At 45.7% G+C, this 15,260-nt stretch overlaps 1 protein-coding gene and 1 pseudogene across 3 annotated transcripts; one reads left to right on the top strand and one right to left on the bottom strand.

Moving 5' to 3' along the window:
• The first annotated feature begins 1,022 nt into the window (after window positions 1-1,022).
• Window positions 1,023-1,502, top strand: LOC114635935 (annotated as a pseudogene).
• A 7,298-nt stretch (window positions 1,503-8,800) lies between these two features.
• Window positions 8,801-13,775, bottom strand: LOC114635934 (homeobox protein Rhox5-like). 3 transcript variants are annotated; one of them, XM_028784286.1, is made up of 6 exons: window positions 13,747-13,775; window positions 12,734-12,792; window positions 11,910-11,991; window positions 11,375-11,735; window positions 10,718-10,763; window positions 8,801-9,022 (listed from the first exon to the last, which is right to left on the bottom strand). In XM_028784286.1, exons 3-6 carry the CDS (start codon window positions 11,986-11,988, stop codon window positions 8,873-8,875), a joined length of 636 nt encoding a protein of 211 aa, XP_028640119.1. In that variant the 5' UTR covers window positions 11,989-11,991; window positions 12,734-12,792; window positions 13,747-13,775; the 3' UTR covers window positions 8,801-8,872. The 3 variants fall into 3 exon arrangements, with proteins under 3 accessions (XP_028640119.1, XP_028640118.1, XP_028640120.1); XM_028784285.1 differs by lacking the exon at window positions 13,747-13,775 and having other exon boundaries at window positions 12,734-12,971; XM_028784287.1 differs by lacking the exons at window positions 12,734-12,792; window positions 13,747-13,775 and adding an exon at window positions 12,687-12,729.
• Window positions 13,776-15,260: the final 1,485 nt, after the last annotated feature.

Raw genomic sequence — 15,260 nt, 5'->3', positions numbered from 1 at the left:
TAAGACCATAATGAAACCTGAGACAAATCCTCCTGCTGGGGCTCATACCCCCACACTCTGAGTAGGAGATGGCTGCCTCAGTATGACTCAGGCTGTGGCCTTTGTCCTTCCTTACGGTCACATATTCCTTTAGGCACCATGAGTAACGTGGTTTCACTTCACTGAGGATGAGGTCTGGTGTTCTGTAAGCTTGACAGCCGACATTCCTGAGGGACAGGCACTCTAAACTGACAGTCCCTGCAGCAATCCTTGGTGGCGCCGGTAAGTAGATATCCATCTGTGCTCTGAGCAGGGGATTCTGCTATACTGTCACAGGCAGGCACAGACACAGCTGGCCTTCAGGAAGTTGTTGCAAGACAGAAAGCCAACCCTCCCCCCAGTCACAGATCTTCCACAGATCTGCATACTGGAGCAGATCTGGGGGTACTATAGACCTCCATTCTGTATGGAATGGGGGCAAGGTCATTTGCCTACAGAGACAACACCTTTAATGTCCCATATGCTAACTTGGGGTAAACCTCTGATTCCAGGGTCTGAGGAACAACAGGAGACACTGTCTACTGCTCTGTCCAATAGAGGCTCTGCCCAGGCCCAGCAGTAAATACCCTTGTGTTACAGGCATGGAAAGTGAAACAGAGAAGTAAAGAAGGGGTCCTGAAGTCACTCAACAAGCTGAGAGAAAACACAGCAAGACAAAAGCTCTCTATAGTACACAGAAGAGGCAAAGCCAGCAAGTTTATCCTGAGTCCGAGTACTTCAGTACTCCCAACTTACCACATGGCAGGTCCAAGGGGCAGAGGATGGTCTACCCAGGTTTCATGGCCCCTTTCCCTCTGTGTCAACAGCATCCCAGCACAGCCAGGTTAGCAACTACTCCATTTGGATATAGCTGTTTGATACACTGGATTGTGTTGTTTTTAAAATTGTACAAAGAGCATGTGTAGATGAGTTTTTAATGTAGAAAATATAGAGAGTTAAGAAAGTCTGGGTGAACCCCGGGTAGCCAACGGCCTGTGAGCATCATGCCTAAGTTTTATTGTGACTACTGTGATACGTATCTTACCCACGATTCCCCGTCTGTGAGGAAGACACACTCCAGTGGTCGGAAACACAAAGAGAATCTGAAAGACTATTACCAGAAATGGATGGAAGAGCAGGCCCCGAGCCTGATTGACAAGACAACGGCTGCATTTCAACAAGGAAAGATCCCTCCGGCTCCGTTCTCTGCTCCTCCGCCTGCAGGGGCCATGATCCTGCCTCTCCCCAGTCTCCCGGGTCCTCCTCGGCCTGGCACGATCCCTGCACCCCACATGGGAGGTCCTCCCATGATGCCAATGATGGGCCCCCCTCCTCCTGGGATGATGGCTGTGGGACCAGCTCCTGGGATGAGACCGCCCATGGGAGGCCACATGCCCATGATGCCCGGGCCTCCCATGATGAGACCTCCCGCCCACCCGATGATGGAGCCCACTCAGCCCGGCATGACCCGGCCAGACAGCTAAGAGCAGAAGCTCTCTTCATCGTTTTGTATTGTGCTGTTTCACCAGGAGATCTTGGTGCTGAGCCTGACTGCTTACTAGACGCATGGCCAGGAACTTCCTTCCTAACAGAGAGGAAGAAGTGATACAAAAGGGGCAGTTTTCACTTACATTGTGAAACGTGAAAATAAAATGGTCAGCTGTTTTAGTTAAAAAAAAAAAGTCTGGGTGAGCCTGGCAGTGGTGACACACACCTTTAATCCTAGCACTTGGGGGGCAGAGGCAGGTGGATTTCTGAGTTCGAGAGTTCGAGGCTAGCCTGGTCTACAGAGTGAGTTCCAGGACAGCCAGGACTACACAGGGAAACCCTGTCTCGAAAAACAAAAAAAAAACAAAACAAAACAAAAAAAGAAAGTCTGGGTGATGGTGGTGCACTCCTTTAATCCCAGCACTCATGAAGCAGAGGCAGGCAGCTCTCTGTGAGTTTGAGGTGAGGCCTGCTCTACAGCATGAGCCCAGGATGACCAGGGTTTTTACACGGAGAACCCCTGTCTTGAAAAACCAAACAACAACACACACACACACACACACACACACCACACACACACACACACACACACACACACACACACACGAAAAAATGCAAAAGAAATTTGAGATGTGAAAGAAACAATTCAGCCTGCAGGTTATAGTCAAAACAATTTCACCTTCTATAGTGTTGGTTTGATGTATTAAGAAGTCTTTTCATTCAGGGACAGCCCAACCTTTCAATTATTCATGAACAGATCAGACTGAGTCTCAGCACGTATGAAAAGAAGCGTGACATGGCCTGATGGTCACAGGTAGGGACTTAAAGTGAGTGGAAGTAGGACAACGTGCATGAAACAAATTCATTAGCTGCTCAACAGCGCCATCGCTGGGTATCTCTACTTTAGTTGTCCCTGGGAGACACCCATCTCCGTCCTTCTTCCTCACATGCCTTGTAGTGACGCTCTCTCACATTTATAAAGCAGAACTTATAGCAAAAGCAGCTCACTCGTCTCTTTTCTCCTTCAGATCCTGGTTCTGACTCAGAAGGAAAATCAAACACAGAGAATCCTGTGCGCATGCGCGGAAAGGGGGTTGGGGGCGGGGTTGAGGATCAATGCACTCTGGACTGTCGAGATTCTGTTGTCTTCTTTCGCTTCCTGGTGCAGAGTTTTGAAATCCAGGAAGCACAACTTGATCCAGGCAAACGTGAATGAAATGATAAAGCACACGGCCAAATTTTCTGTTAAAATTTTGTTGGAATTTTTCAGGGACTGGAGCGATGGCTCAGTGGTTAAGAGCAGCTCTTCCAGACGACCCAGGTTCAGTTCCCAGCGCCCTCGTGGCAGCTCACGCCTGACTGGAGCTTCAGTTCCAGGGGATTGACATCCTCACATAGACCTATGCGCAGGCAAAATACCAATGCACATAAAAATAATTTTCAAACGTATGTAGAACATTAATGTGTTGTTGAGCTTTCTAGCATACCTGCTTCTTGTTGTTATGGGAACATAACTCATTCTAGGAAGTGATTCACCCAGGTACTCAGAGAAGATAGCAGAAATCCAATACCAAGATCATAGCTAGTTCTTGAGGGGGACGGGCCCAACTAAAAGATGCCACGATTTATAAAAGGAGAGCTCTAACAGTGTGTTCTTGCACACACCTTCACCTACAGCTGGCTCTAGCATATCAACTCAAGTTACATTTTCTGAGCAATTAAGCAAGTCCCCCTCCCATGGCATCTTTCCTCCCCATATATTGAAAATAGATTTTTTTTCTCACATGATATATCCTGATCACAATGTCTTCTCTTACTCCTCCCAGTTCCTCCCACCTTGTCTCCCATCTGGATCTACTCACGTTCTCTCTCTGATTAGAAACCACGCAGGCTTCAGAATAGAACAAAACTGACAAACAGAAGGAAAAGGGCCCAAGAAAAGAGACAAGAAACAAATATAAACACAGAGACCCACTCATTCACATACTCCGGAATCCAATAAAAACGCTAAACTAGGAGCTATGATATGTGTGCAAAGGAACTGTAGGGTTAAAAAAGAGAGAACATTTTACAAAATTAAATGAAGAAGAAGAAGAGGAGGAGGAAGAGAAAGAGAAAGAGGAAAGAGGAAGAGGAAGGAGCAACCCTAACATGACATTATGAGACAAAGAATCTTCAAAGATATCCTTCAGACCCTTTGGATTGGGGCATTACTTCTGAGCATGCAGCTTACCTTTAAGAGTACTTATGGCTTAGGGATGGGACCATGTGTCCTTTTCTTCTTTCAGCTGGAGGACGCCATCTGGTGTACACCCGCACAAGTCGCATGCATGCTGCTTCAGTCTCTGTGCGTTCATATGAGTTTTGATCCTGTTGATTTAGAGGACCTTGTTCTCCTGGTGTCCTCCATACTCTCTGGCTCTTACATTCTTTCTGCCTCCTCTTTGGCAGGGTTCCCTGAACCTCGAGTGGAGGGATTTTGATAGAGACATCACATTTAGGGTTGTGTGTTTCAAGGTCTATCACTTTGGGCCTAATGTTTAGTTGTGTGTCTCTGTATTTGTTCCTATCTGCTACAGAAGGACATTTCTCTGATGATGGTGGCTGAGAAGGACACTGATCTATGAGGATACCACAGTGTCATTAGCACTAATTTTATTGCTACATTCTTTTAGGAGAACAGTAACATTTGCTTTTCCCCTAGGTCCCCTGGGCTATCTAGTCTCAGGTTCTTGGTCACTCAAGCTGTGTCAGGTATGCGTTCCACCTTGTGAAGTGGGCCTTAAGTCAAATTGGCTATTAAAAAAAAGAATTAAATCATGAAATTCACAAACAAATGGATGGAGCTAGAAAAAATCATTTTGGATGAGATAATCTAAACCCAGAAAGACAAATCTGGTATGTATTCACTTATATGTGGCTACTAACTGCTAAGTCAGTGATAAGCATGCTACAGTCTGTAGAATCACAGAGGGTAGGTATAGAACAAGGGACAAGGTGGGACAGATCTTCATGGGAAAGGGAAATAGATTAGTTGTGGATAGGGGGCTGCAATGGGAGGGTCAGGTTGGCAGGGAAAGTGAAGAGGGGCAAATGAGAAAGGGAATAAGGAAAGAGACACCTAAAATTAAGGGATGTTCGAACAGTAGTATGGAAACCTAATACAGTAGAAGCTTCCTAAAATAGGTACAGGTTTGAAGGACATCAACCAAATAATGCAGGAGACATTTCTTGTCATCAAATGAAGCATCTGGTGCCGGGACTGGGTTACATCTAATTCAGTTGTTACCCAAAGGGGTCCCCTGGGAGTATCCAAGACAACCCAGACTGTTTACAAGACTATAGGTTGCTCTCCCCAAACTGATGACAAGGTTCCGTTGCTGAATACAACACCTATACAACTCAATGAACATGGAGACATCGAGTCAGTGCCTCCATGGAACAATTACGCTAGTTTACAGAAGCAGGGAGAAACTGTGGTTTTTAATTATCTTCAATTCACATTCTCTGGGAAATTTGGCCAATTCCCAGAGACAAACAAGAACAATTCCTGTTATCTTGAAATGAGCAAGACTTGCTCTCTGAGCAGGAACAAGGTCATTTCTCTAAGTCAGTCTGACAAACGCTTCTTCTGATAAGAAGAGGCTTTAATGAATAGGCAGCAAGTTCATAAAAGCAAAACTTCAGCAAATTTAATTTGTTATCAAGTTCGAAGTATGATTCTATTTCCTTTGGCTCCCTATACTGTTTAAAGAGATGCCTGTGGCAGACATACCTCAATTCCATTTCTTGTTTTCACCTAATTTAATATTTTCTGAGTATGCTTAGTAGTAAATTAATTTAAATCATTTTTAGTTGACCTAAAAATTTGTAACTATTTCTGTCCTTCACTATCACCCGTCTGACTTTGTACTGATATACATAGGAACATCTGTAGGAGCCCAGAATGGAATCCCAGCATTTGAAGAAAAGGAGCAGGTGGATCTCCGTGAGTTGAGAGCCAGGCTGGTCAACATAGCAAGTTCCAGGATAGCCTGAGCTACATAGTGAAACCTCTCTCAAGCAAAATCCTATCTATGGAAGCACAGCATCAATTTCCCCCTGACAACTTCTTGCCAACAAGATGTACAGAGGCTTGCTTCTCGCTTTCACCTAGGTGACTGCCTTAGACTTTACTTTGACGAATTCTACTATCTGTGCCTTCAGTAACAGAAAGAGTGAAAAGTAACCAGAAGCTCAAACATCAAAAAAGTCAAGTTCTTCCATTGTGCCAATTTTGAAACATGGGAGCTATCACTGCAGTAAAAGAGGGAAGATTGGTAAGTATTGGGTTTCAAACCTTGGACAAATGGCTGGGGTCCTATTTAAGATATCAAGGTGGAGTCTGGCTACCAGGTTCTCTCTCAGCATCCCCCGAACCTACCTGTTGCAGGAGCCCTCCTGGCTGGCATACCTCCTCCCTATCCTAAGCTCTCCAGTCCAGTGGTTGAGCTACTGTATGTAATGCAACCATTTTAGTTACATGCTCCTTTACCTTTGGGCCTCCTGGCTGCTTCATCTTGCTCTCCTCTCCCTTTCCCTCCCTCTGTCCCCAAATGGCTCAGCTCAGTCTGGTCACGACCACTCTGATTTTGTCTTCCTTTTATCCTACAATAAACCTCTCCTCCACCATATTTAGGTGTGGTCTTTCCTTGTCTTGCCTTTATTTATTTATTTTTTTTTCATTCAGAGTCAACAAGCATACTTGACATTGTAGTTCCCCTTTGGTCCACTAGGGGACGACAGGAACTCTCGACACCTGACATTGTAATTCCAAGTTTGCCCACTAGGGGGCGACAGAAACATTTCAGTTCATGAAGGGGTAAAAGGCACTCCTGACTTTGCCTTTCACCTTTTTTTTCATGGAGGGGCGTGAAAAACAATCAACATTGTCATTACCATTTAGTTTGGCTCATTGCAGGTGGCATCACCCTGGGCTGGTTGTCCTGGTTTTTTTTTTTCCGTTTGTTTTTAATTTGTTATTTATTTACATTTCAAATGTTATCCCCCTTCCCTTCCCGGTCTCCCCTCCACAAACCTCCTATCCCATCTCCCCCTTTGCCTCTAAGAGAGTGCTTCCCTACCCACCTACCTACTCCTGGTCCACCACTCCAGCATCCCCCCATGCTGGGGCATCAGGTCTCTACAGGACCATTGATGCCAGATAAGGCCATCCTCTGCTACATATGTAGCTGGAGCCATGGGTCTCCCCATGTGTACTCTTTGGTTGGTGGTTTAGTCCCTGGGAGTTCTGGGGTCTGGTTGGTTGATATTGTTCGATCTATGGGGTTGCAAACCCCTTCAGATCCTTCAGTCCTTTCTCTAATTCCTCCATTGGGGACCCCGTGTTCAGTCCAATGGTTGGCTGCGAGCATCTGCCTCTGTGTTTGTCAGGCTCTGACAGACCCTCTCAGGAGACAGCTGTATTAGGCTCCTGTCAGCAAGTACTTCTTGGCATGAACAATAGTGTCTGGGTTTGGTGACTGTATGTGGGATGGATCCCCAGATGGGGCAGTCTCTGGATGGCCTTTCCTTCAGTCTCTGCTCCACTCCTTGTCCCTGCATTTCCTTTAGACAGGAGCAATTCTGGGTTAATATTTTTGAGATGGGTGGGTGGCCCCGTCCCTCAACTGGGGACCATGCCTAACCTCTGGATGTGGTCTCTACAGGTTCTCTATCCCCTTTGTTGGGTATTTTGACTAATGTCATCCCCGTTGGGTCCTGGGAGCCTCTTATTTTCCTGGCATCCGGGATTTCCTGGTGGCTACCCCAGTTCCCCATCCCCCATTGCTACACACCTCTGTTCAATTTCCTGACCCTCTGTACATCTCCTCCATCTCTTCCCATACCTGATCCTAGCCCCCTTTTCCTCTTAGAGACTGGGGAGGAGGTATGGAATGAGGAACAATCAGACGGTAGACCAGGAGGGGAATAACAATCGGATTTGAGAGAGAGAGAGAGAGAGAGAGAGAGAGAGAGAGAGAGAGAGAGAGAATAATATTTAAGAAAGAAAGAAGAGAAAGAAAGAAAGAAAGAAAGAAAGGAAGAAAGAAAGAAAGAGAGAAAGAAAGAAAGCAGGCTAAGCGAGTTATAATGAGCAAGCCAGTAAGCAGCACCCCTCTGTGGCCTCTGCATCAGCTCCTGTCTCCAGGTTCCAGTCTTGCATGAGTTCCTGTCCTGGTTTCCTTCTGTGATGGATTATTATGTGGGAGTGTACCTTTAATAAACCCTTTTGCCATCAACTTGCTTCAAGTCATGGTGTTCCATCATAGCAATAGTGGCCCTAGCTAGGAGAGTCCCCAGAGGCAACAGGGACTTTTGACATTGTAATTTCCATTTATTCCACAGGGGAGTGGCAGGCATCTTGTTATACACCTTTTTATGTCCATGAGATGGTGACAGGCATTCTTGACATAGTTGTTCCCCTTTAGCCCACAAGAGGGCGCCAGACACTCTTGACATTGTTGTGCCCCTTTAATCCACCATGGAGTGAGAGGTACTCTTGACTCTGTCTTTTCCCCTTGCCAGGATAGGGGATAATCAGAGGTGGCCCCCACTCTTTCAGAGGAGAAATATGGGAGGGGATAGACTGTGGGAGGGGGGACCAGGAGGAAGGGGACAGCAATCAGGATGTAAAGTGAATGAATGAATGAATGAATGAATGGAGGAGAAAGAGCACTCTGGGTATTAGTTCAAGAGGCAACAGGCACTCTTAACATAGTTGTACCACTTTAGTCCTGGTCGAGTGCCCAGGACAAAGGCAGAGGTGAATCTGTGATTCTTGCTTCATAAAGGACCCTGTTTGGAGCATAACAGGCCATAAGAAGTCACCACCTAACTTTTCCTATTGCCTTCACCCTACCTCACAGCTCATCTGAATCACCTTGCAAGCATCCACCTCCTAGAGTGCAGAGCCCATCCTTGGGAAACCAACCCACCTTCCAGTCATTTATAACGCCATAATAGACTTGCAAATAGTAGCAGAATTCAGCCCTGGCTGGGACCAGGAACTTACCCTGCCCTTCCTTGACATACAATGGCAGGGTGAGATGAAGGCAGCACAATGACAGAGAGTGACAAAGAAGAATGTGTAGGTCAGTGTAACCCACTACTATAGTTGTGGACGTTCTCTGATGTATAGAGAATCCTGCAGGTGACTCAATTATGCCATGTTTAAAGGCCATTTCCATAATCCTAGAATCACCAAGATATTTGTATCAGTATTTTAGTAATCACAGAGGCAATGGAACAAACATGTTGAGAATCCACATCTTTATTGCTGACAGAATTGCTGAAAAGTAAGAGTTGTCATGGCCGACATATGTGGTCAAAATCTTGGTCCCGCAAAAGGACATCTTTCTCCCCATCTTGCTCCACGACAAACAGGGCACTCAAATGTTGCCCTAAGATGTTCAGGGATAGGTGCTCTCCTCCTCCTATTTCTTCTGACTGCAGCCCTCCTTATCTTAAACCAATTCTAAAATCAGAATAAAAGACTTAGTCAATACACTAAACAGGTTTCCACTAAAACAAACAAAAATAAAACACATACCTTTGAACATAACCACTGATGTTTTGTTGGCATTTTTTTTCTCCTAGGTACTAGGGATTGAACATAGGGCTTCATGTATGCTAGAGTAAATGCTTCATCCCTGTGTTACATGCTCAGGCCAACTAGTGAGATCTTAGCACACACACAAAGAAGCCCTTCATGTTGTATTTCAGGGAGGGACTGGGGCAATAGTAATACTTGTCAATTTCTACTACAAAACCAAACCAAACCTAAACCAAGACCTGTTAAGCTGCTCTACCCTCTCACACTTCCTGTTTAATGAAGCTTTCAGTTCAAAACCTATAGTGCTTGAGGCAAAGAGCTCTTCTCCCCGAATGTAATCGCCTATCTATCTATCTATCCATCCATCTACTCTCTATCTATCTATCTATCTATCTCTATCTCTATCTCAATCTCTCTGTCCCTCTCTCCCTCTCTCCTTCTCTCTCAATCTCTGTCTCCAATGTCTCTCTCTCAATCTCTCTCTCAATCTCTGTCTCTTTCAATGTCTCTCTCAATCTCTCTCTCAATCTCTCTCTCAATCTCTATCCCTCTCAATCTCTCTCTCAATGTCTCTCTCTCAATCTCTCTCAATGTGTCTCTCTCTCTGTCTCTCTCTGTCTCTCTCTCTGTCTCTCTCTGTCTCTCTCTCTCTCTCTTCCTCTCTCTCTCTCTCTTCTATGTCACTAGTGGGCGTGCTTCTCCCTTTTAAGTAGATAGTCTGTAAATTCAGTGCCGCTCACAATGGGGAGCTCCAGGACAGTACAGTTCCAGAGAGGGAAATGAATGTGTAAGTTTGAGCTGTGGGTGTCTGCCTGCTTTTGGAACAGTGTCTCATGTAGCCCAGGCTGGCCTTGATCTTCTCGTCTTCACCTCCAGGGGGCATCATAGACAAGCACCATTGTTTGTGGACTCCTTACATGTCAGGAAGACACAGCAGGATTTACCAGGCAACTTTAATTCAGGCCTATCATTCACTCTATTGCTTTACCAAGCACTTATGAACAAAGGAGCAGGCCTTTGCAGTGCTGTCCCCCATTCTCAGCAGTCTGTTTAAACACATGCTGGTAACACTAGTATTGGGTTCAGCCTGTGAGTTATTCGCTACAATAGCTGAAGATTTACAAATTCCCTCCTTCATCCTAGAATTAATGCTTAAATTTGCTACCAAAAATGATACCATAGAGCTCACAGATTTATATAAATTTGAATGATTTCTACACCGTACTTAACCCAAACATTGTGTAAAGGGTAGCTGTTACAGGATTTGAACATTTTTAAGAAGTATGTCTCTGTGCATACTTTATGCAAGCCTATATTCGCATGAGGTAGAAATGTATATATAATTTTAACACATGCATTTGTATTTTACTAAGAGATATATACATGTAATATGTAGATGTATGTAAAGATTAAATTAGTTCCATAGTATTCTTTGTCCCTTTAGCATGTATGCTCTTCTATGCTGGGCTTTTCTGACTCCATTTTGTATTCACAGACTTTAAAGATTCCCGCTGAAATCAAGAGAGCAGCAGCACTCTGACTTCAAATAGGTGCCCAAGACCTCAGGCGAGCTTTGGCATGGCTATCCTCCCAAATCACTTTTTTCAGATTACCTACCCGCACTCTGGATGCACTGGCAGCCATCCATCTACCAAGGTTCTCCCTAAAAGGAAAAAGTGCACATGTTCAATCTGTGGCAGCGTGGATGAAATAAAATAGGCAAAGTGTACTTCATATTCATTTTTGAATGTGTGCCCTGTCAACCCTTTCTCCTGCCCCCAACAGTGTTTGTAACATCCACAGTTGAGGCTTAATTTACCCAGAGTTTGCCCACTCTATCATCTGGTATCAACTTTAATGGGAAACTCCCAAAATATTCATTAATCAAAACAAGTCATGGTCTAACATAATTAAAAATATACAAAGCAATCAAGAGATGTGGAGGTGTAGTCAAATTTCAAACAGACGCAAAAGCCCCCCCTCACTTCACCACTCAGACGTCAGGCTGCCCACCTTGCCCTAGCAGGGCCTTGCATCACTCCGTTTCCAACCAGACTCATTTAGCAAGAAATATAGCAACAAAATAGTTTTATTCACACCTGCCATAGCTTTCATCATGCCCTAGAATAGAGGGAGGGGGCTAGGCAGTCTAGAGTTCTCAGGTACCCTTTAATTCAAGAGGGGACATTGAGGTCCCTGGGAGAAAGTCAAAAGACACCTAAAACTAGCATGTATTCCCTGAAAATTGGGCACTAAGCAGGACAATCTGCTTACCTTGTTGGGACATCAGAGGAATCACTGCGTTGCAAAATGGCCTCTAATTCCTGCAGCCGCCCCTGGGTGGACATAAGGCGTTGGAGGGGCGTCTGCTTATCTTCAGGCTTTACGCTCTTCTGGCCCTCAGTGCCCTCGGCAACTGGCTCATTTTGCTCCTGCCCCAGGCCATTAGCCCTGGTGCCACCATCCTTGTCCCCATCACCCACAGGACCTGGAGCACCAGGACCAAAGTGGCCTTCTTCTCCATTTATTTCTTCTCCTTCGCCTTCTGTCCCCACTGCTCCCGTTCCAGGCTGGCCCTGTGCCCCTTTCTCCTCTCTCCCCTCTCCAGCCTGAAAGAAAGCCTCTGCTTTCGCATCTGGAAAAGAGGAAACACAAAGGGGAAGATCAGGACACTGGAGCTCAGTATACACAGAAAGATCTGAAAGCTGCAGACTGAGCTGACAATGGGCACTGGCATTCTGCTCACTTCTGCCAGGGCACATTTGCTTCCCAGCGACCACAAAAATACCAACTCAACACAGGTACTTACCATGCTGTTCTTCCGAGACTTCCTCGACTCCCAGGCAGAGTAACTGGGCGATATCGCCGCTGGAGCCCTGAGCTTCCATACCCTGAATATGATCAATGATGAAGTTATGCTTTTGCAGACTCTGAGCTTGGGTCCCTGGTGTCCCCGGGAACAGAATGAAATCTGTGATCCTCAACCTGGAAGGGATAGCCTCTGACCTAATTCAGGTTACAGTGTATCCAACCCTGGGCTGGTCTTTGTGTTTTGCTCACAGTCCGTTCCTGTAGGCTGAGCCTTTGGGGTACACAAGTGACAGCAGTTTGGGGACGTAATGAGCAAGATGTGCTTGCACAAAGGACACAGTTTGTGGGCATGTGGGTGTGCAGAACTTGGGGTGCCCAGTTACAGCTTAGCTGACTCCTCTGGCTTTGGTAAGATATGTAGCTAGGCATAAAGATCTCCAGAGATCAAACAGGAGTTTCTTTCCCTTCCCTCTAATTCAGTCTGTACAGTTCAGCACCAAGTCTTTTCCTGGGAAGATATCTCACCAAGGCTAGAGGAGTCAGCTGACCCAAAGCATGGAGGCCTGTGTTCTGTACACACACACACACACACACACACAGAGAGAGAGAGAGAGAGAGAGAGAGAGAGAGAGAGAGAGAGAGAGAAAGAGAGAGAGAGAGAGAGGTACAGAAGTGGCTTTTTAATGACCATTGTAAAAACCAGTATTCTGTTGTCCATCCCTGGCTCAGGCTTCAGTCCTTCAGCCCTCTCCCCCTGTGCTGTAAGCATACATACCAGAGGATTCTTTGTGCTTCCTCCCCCTGTGCTGTAAGCATACATACCGGTGGATTCTTTGCGTTTCCTCTTGTCCAGCTGGGAACGCAGGAGGTGATCCTGAAGGCTAGAGAGGAAATGGACAGTGTGAGACTGTGCAGGGAGCCGGAAAGGAGAAAGGAAGAAGCAGGAAGAAAGAGAACAGGGTGGAGTGAGAAGGTCATAAGGGCTCAGCATTGACAACAGGAACCATGGGAGAGTGACCTCAGCAGGAGGGATCCAGAGACAGGACAGGCAGCAGGAAGTGCTAATCCCCAAGGGCATAAAGAGTCTACACACTGAGGACACACAGCCTCTCACTGCTGTATCAGATTCACCTCATCACAGCTGGAGGAACATGCGTGGGTGCCCTTAGCGGTTAGAAGAGGGTATCAGATACCCTAGAACCAGAGTTACAGGGAACCCCCATCCTGTATCTAGTAAGACTTAAATTGGGAAAATACTTATTATACAAGCCTGAGGTCCTGAGTTTAATCCCAGGAAATCTTGGTAGAAAGAAAAAAAGAGCTCCTGAAAGTTGCCTCTAACTTCCACGCGAGTACCATGGCAGGCACACATGTGCTCAAGCAAGTAGGCATGAGTGCATGTGCGCGTGTGCGCGCAACGCACATGTTGCATGTAGCTTTAGCTGCCACACCTTAACTCCTGGAATGGGCCAAGCTACCAGCCCCCACCCAGCTTCTCTTGAATCGTAAATCCACGGATAAAACACACAAGCACACACACACACACACACACAGAGAGAGAGAGAGAGAGAGAGAGAGAGAGAGAGAGAGAGAAGTTGCTCATTTAAACTTGCTCTCTGACACAATTGCTGAGCGTTACTATCTCCCACCTGGAAAAGCATGCCCTTATCAATAGTCTTATCTCCGCACCTTTCCATTTGCCCTAAACTTTAGTTGCTCAGTTCACCTAGTCCCTGTTAAACATTCTTGATCACCTGTTTGTAGTCCCTGTTAAACATCCCTGACCACCCGCTTATAGGAGTGGCCACAGGCCACCATTCCCCCCGAGATCTCACATGGCTGGCTCTTCTCTCTCCAAAGTATGGCGACTTCTGTCTCTTCTCCTTGCGTCTCTCTTTTCCTCCAGAGACTCGGAAGTCCAGCCTATTCTTTCCACAGAGCAATTGGCCCATAGCTTCTTTACTGACAGATCAAGAACCAATAGGGGAACAGAACCTAGCATCAGAATGATGCCTGCGCGCGCACACACACACACACACACACACACACACCGCAAAAAGAAGAAGATGAAGAAGAAAGAGAAGGAGAAGAAGAAGAAGAAAAGGAACAACATATTTTAAAAGACAAAACAAATTGAAAGAATTTTGAGCAATTTCCCACTTTTAAGGAAGATGAAACTCCTAGGTAAAAATCTTAACTTTAAATATGTGCTTTGAGCTGAGTATGATGTTATACACTTACAATCCCTGATCTCTGGATATAGACAAAGAAAGAGTTAAAGGCCAGCCTTGGGTACATGAGACCCTGAAAAAAAAAACACATGCCCTTGAGAAAGCACACATATTACTGTTTGAGTCTGAGAAATGCATTAGTGTGTATTTTCCTGAAGCAGAATTAATAGATTTTCTTTCTTGTCTCTGACATTATTGGGAAGGTCTTGTTTTGTCCTGACAGTTTTGATACTGGGGAATGAATCTCAGTTTGTACTTCATCTTTTCCTGTGGTGATTTAAAATAGTTATCCATCTGCTTAGGTAGAGGTCACCAATTTGAAGCTTCTTACACTCAAAGGTGACTATACTAAGCTATAGGGAATTACAGGTTCTATAACAGCTGTTTGGGTAAAAAAAAAAGTCTAAAGAGGAGAGAACACTGGGACGATGTCATTGGCTGTGCTCCTAAGTGTCCTGGGAATGCAGAGCAGCCCAGGCAGCCCCCAGGCTCTCTCGGAAACCACAGGCTGGGATCACAAACAGGCCTGGCTCAGGGAGAAGAATAAGAATTCTGGGTTTTCAGGCACGTAAGGCCAGCTGGGGAGCCAAGAAACTGAAGGCTCCTTGCTCCTTCAATAGCACTGAGGGCAGTGTGACCCATATGCCACAAATAAAGGTACAAGGCAGTGTTCTCAGCTACTGTTTAACCTTTCAACATGGATGGTTCCTGAAGGCTTCCTGAAGACCTCCAGCTGCACTATTTAGTAAACATCCTTACAGATAAGTCACAAAAGCCGTATTCTGGGGATGGGGGATGTGCCATTGTATGTCACAGGCAGAGCATTTGCCTACCATTCACTGGGTCCCAAGTTCAGATCTCAAGCCCCAACACACACACACACACCACAACCCACACACCACACCACAAACCACAAGCCACAAGCCATACCACACACACACACCAAAACCCACACATCACACCACAATACACATACCACACACCACAACATACACATCACAAAACACACTCATACCTACACACCATAACCCACACAGCACACCACACACACTGCAAACCACACACCAAAATACACACACAGAAATATCATACTACACATACAACCCGCACACCACCCA

This window comes from Grammomys surdaster, unplaced genomic scaffold (assembly GCF_004785775.1).
Source record: "Grammomys surdaster isolate TR1022 unplaced genomic scaffold, NIH_TR_1.0 119999, whole genome shotgun sequence".
Classification (NCBI taxonomy): Eukaryota; Metazoa; Chordata; class Mammalia; order Rodentia; family Muridae; genus Grammomys; species Grammomys surdaster.
This window is presented reverse-complemented; position numbering and strand designations above follow the sequence as displayed.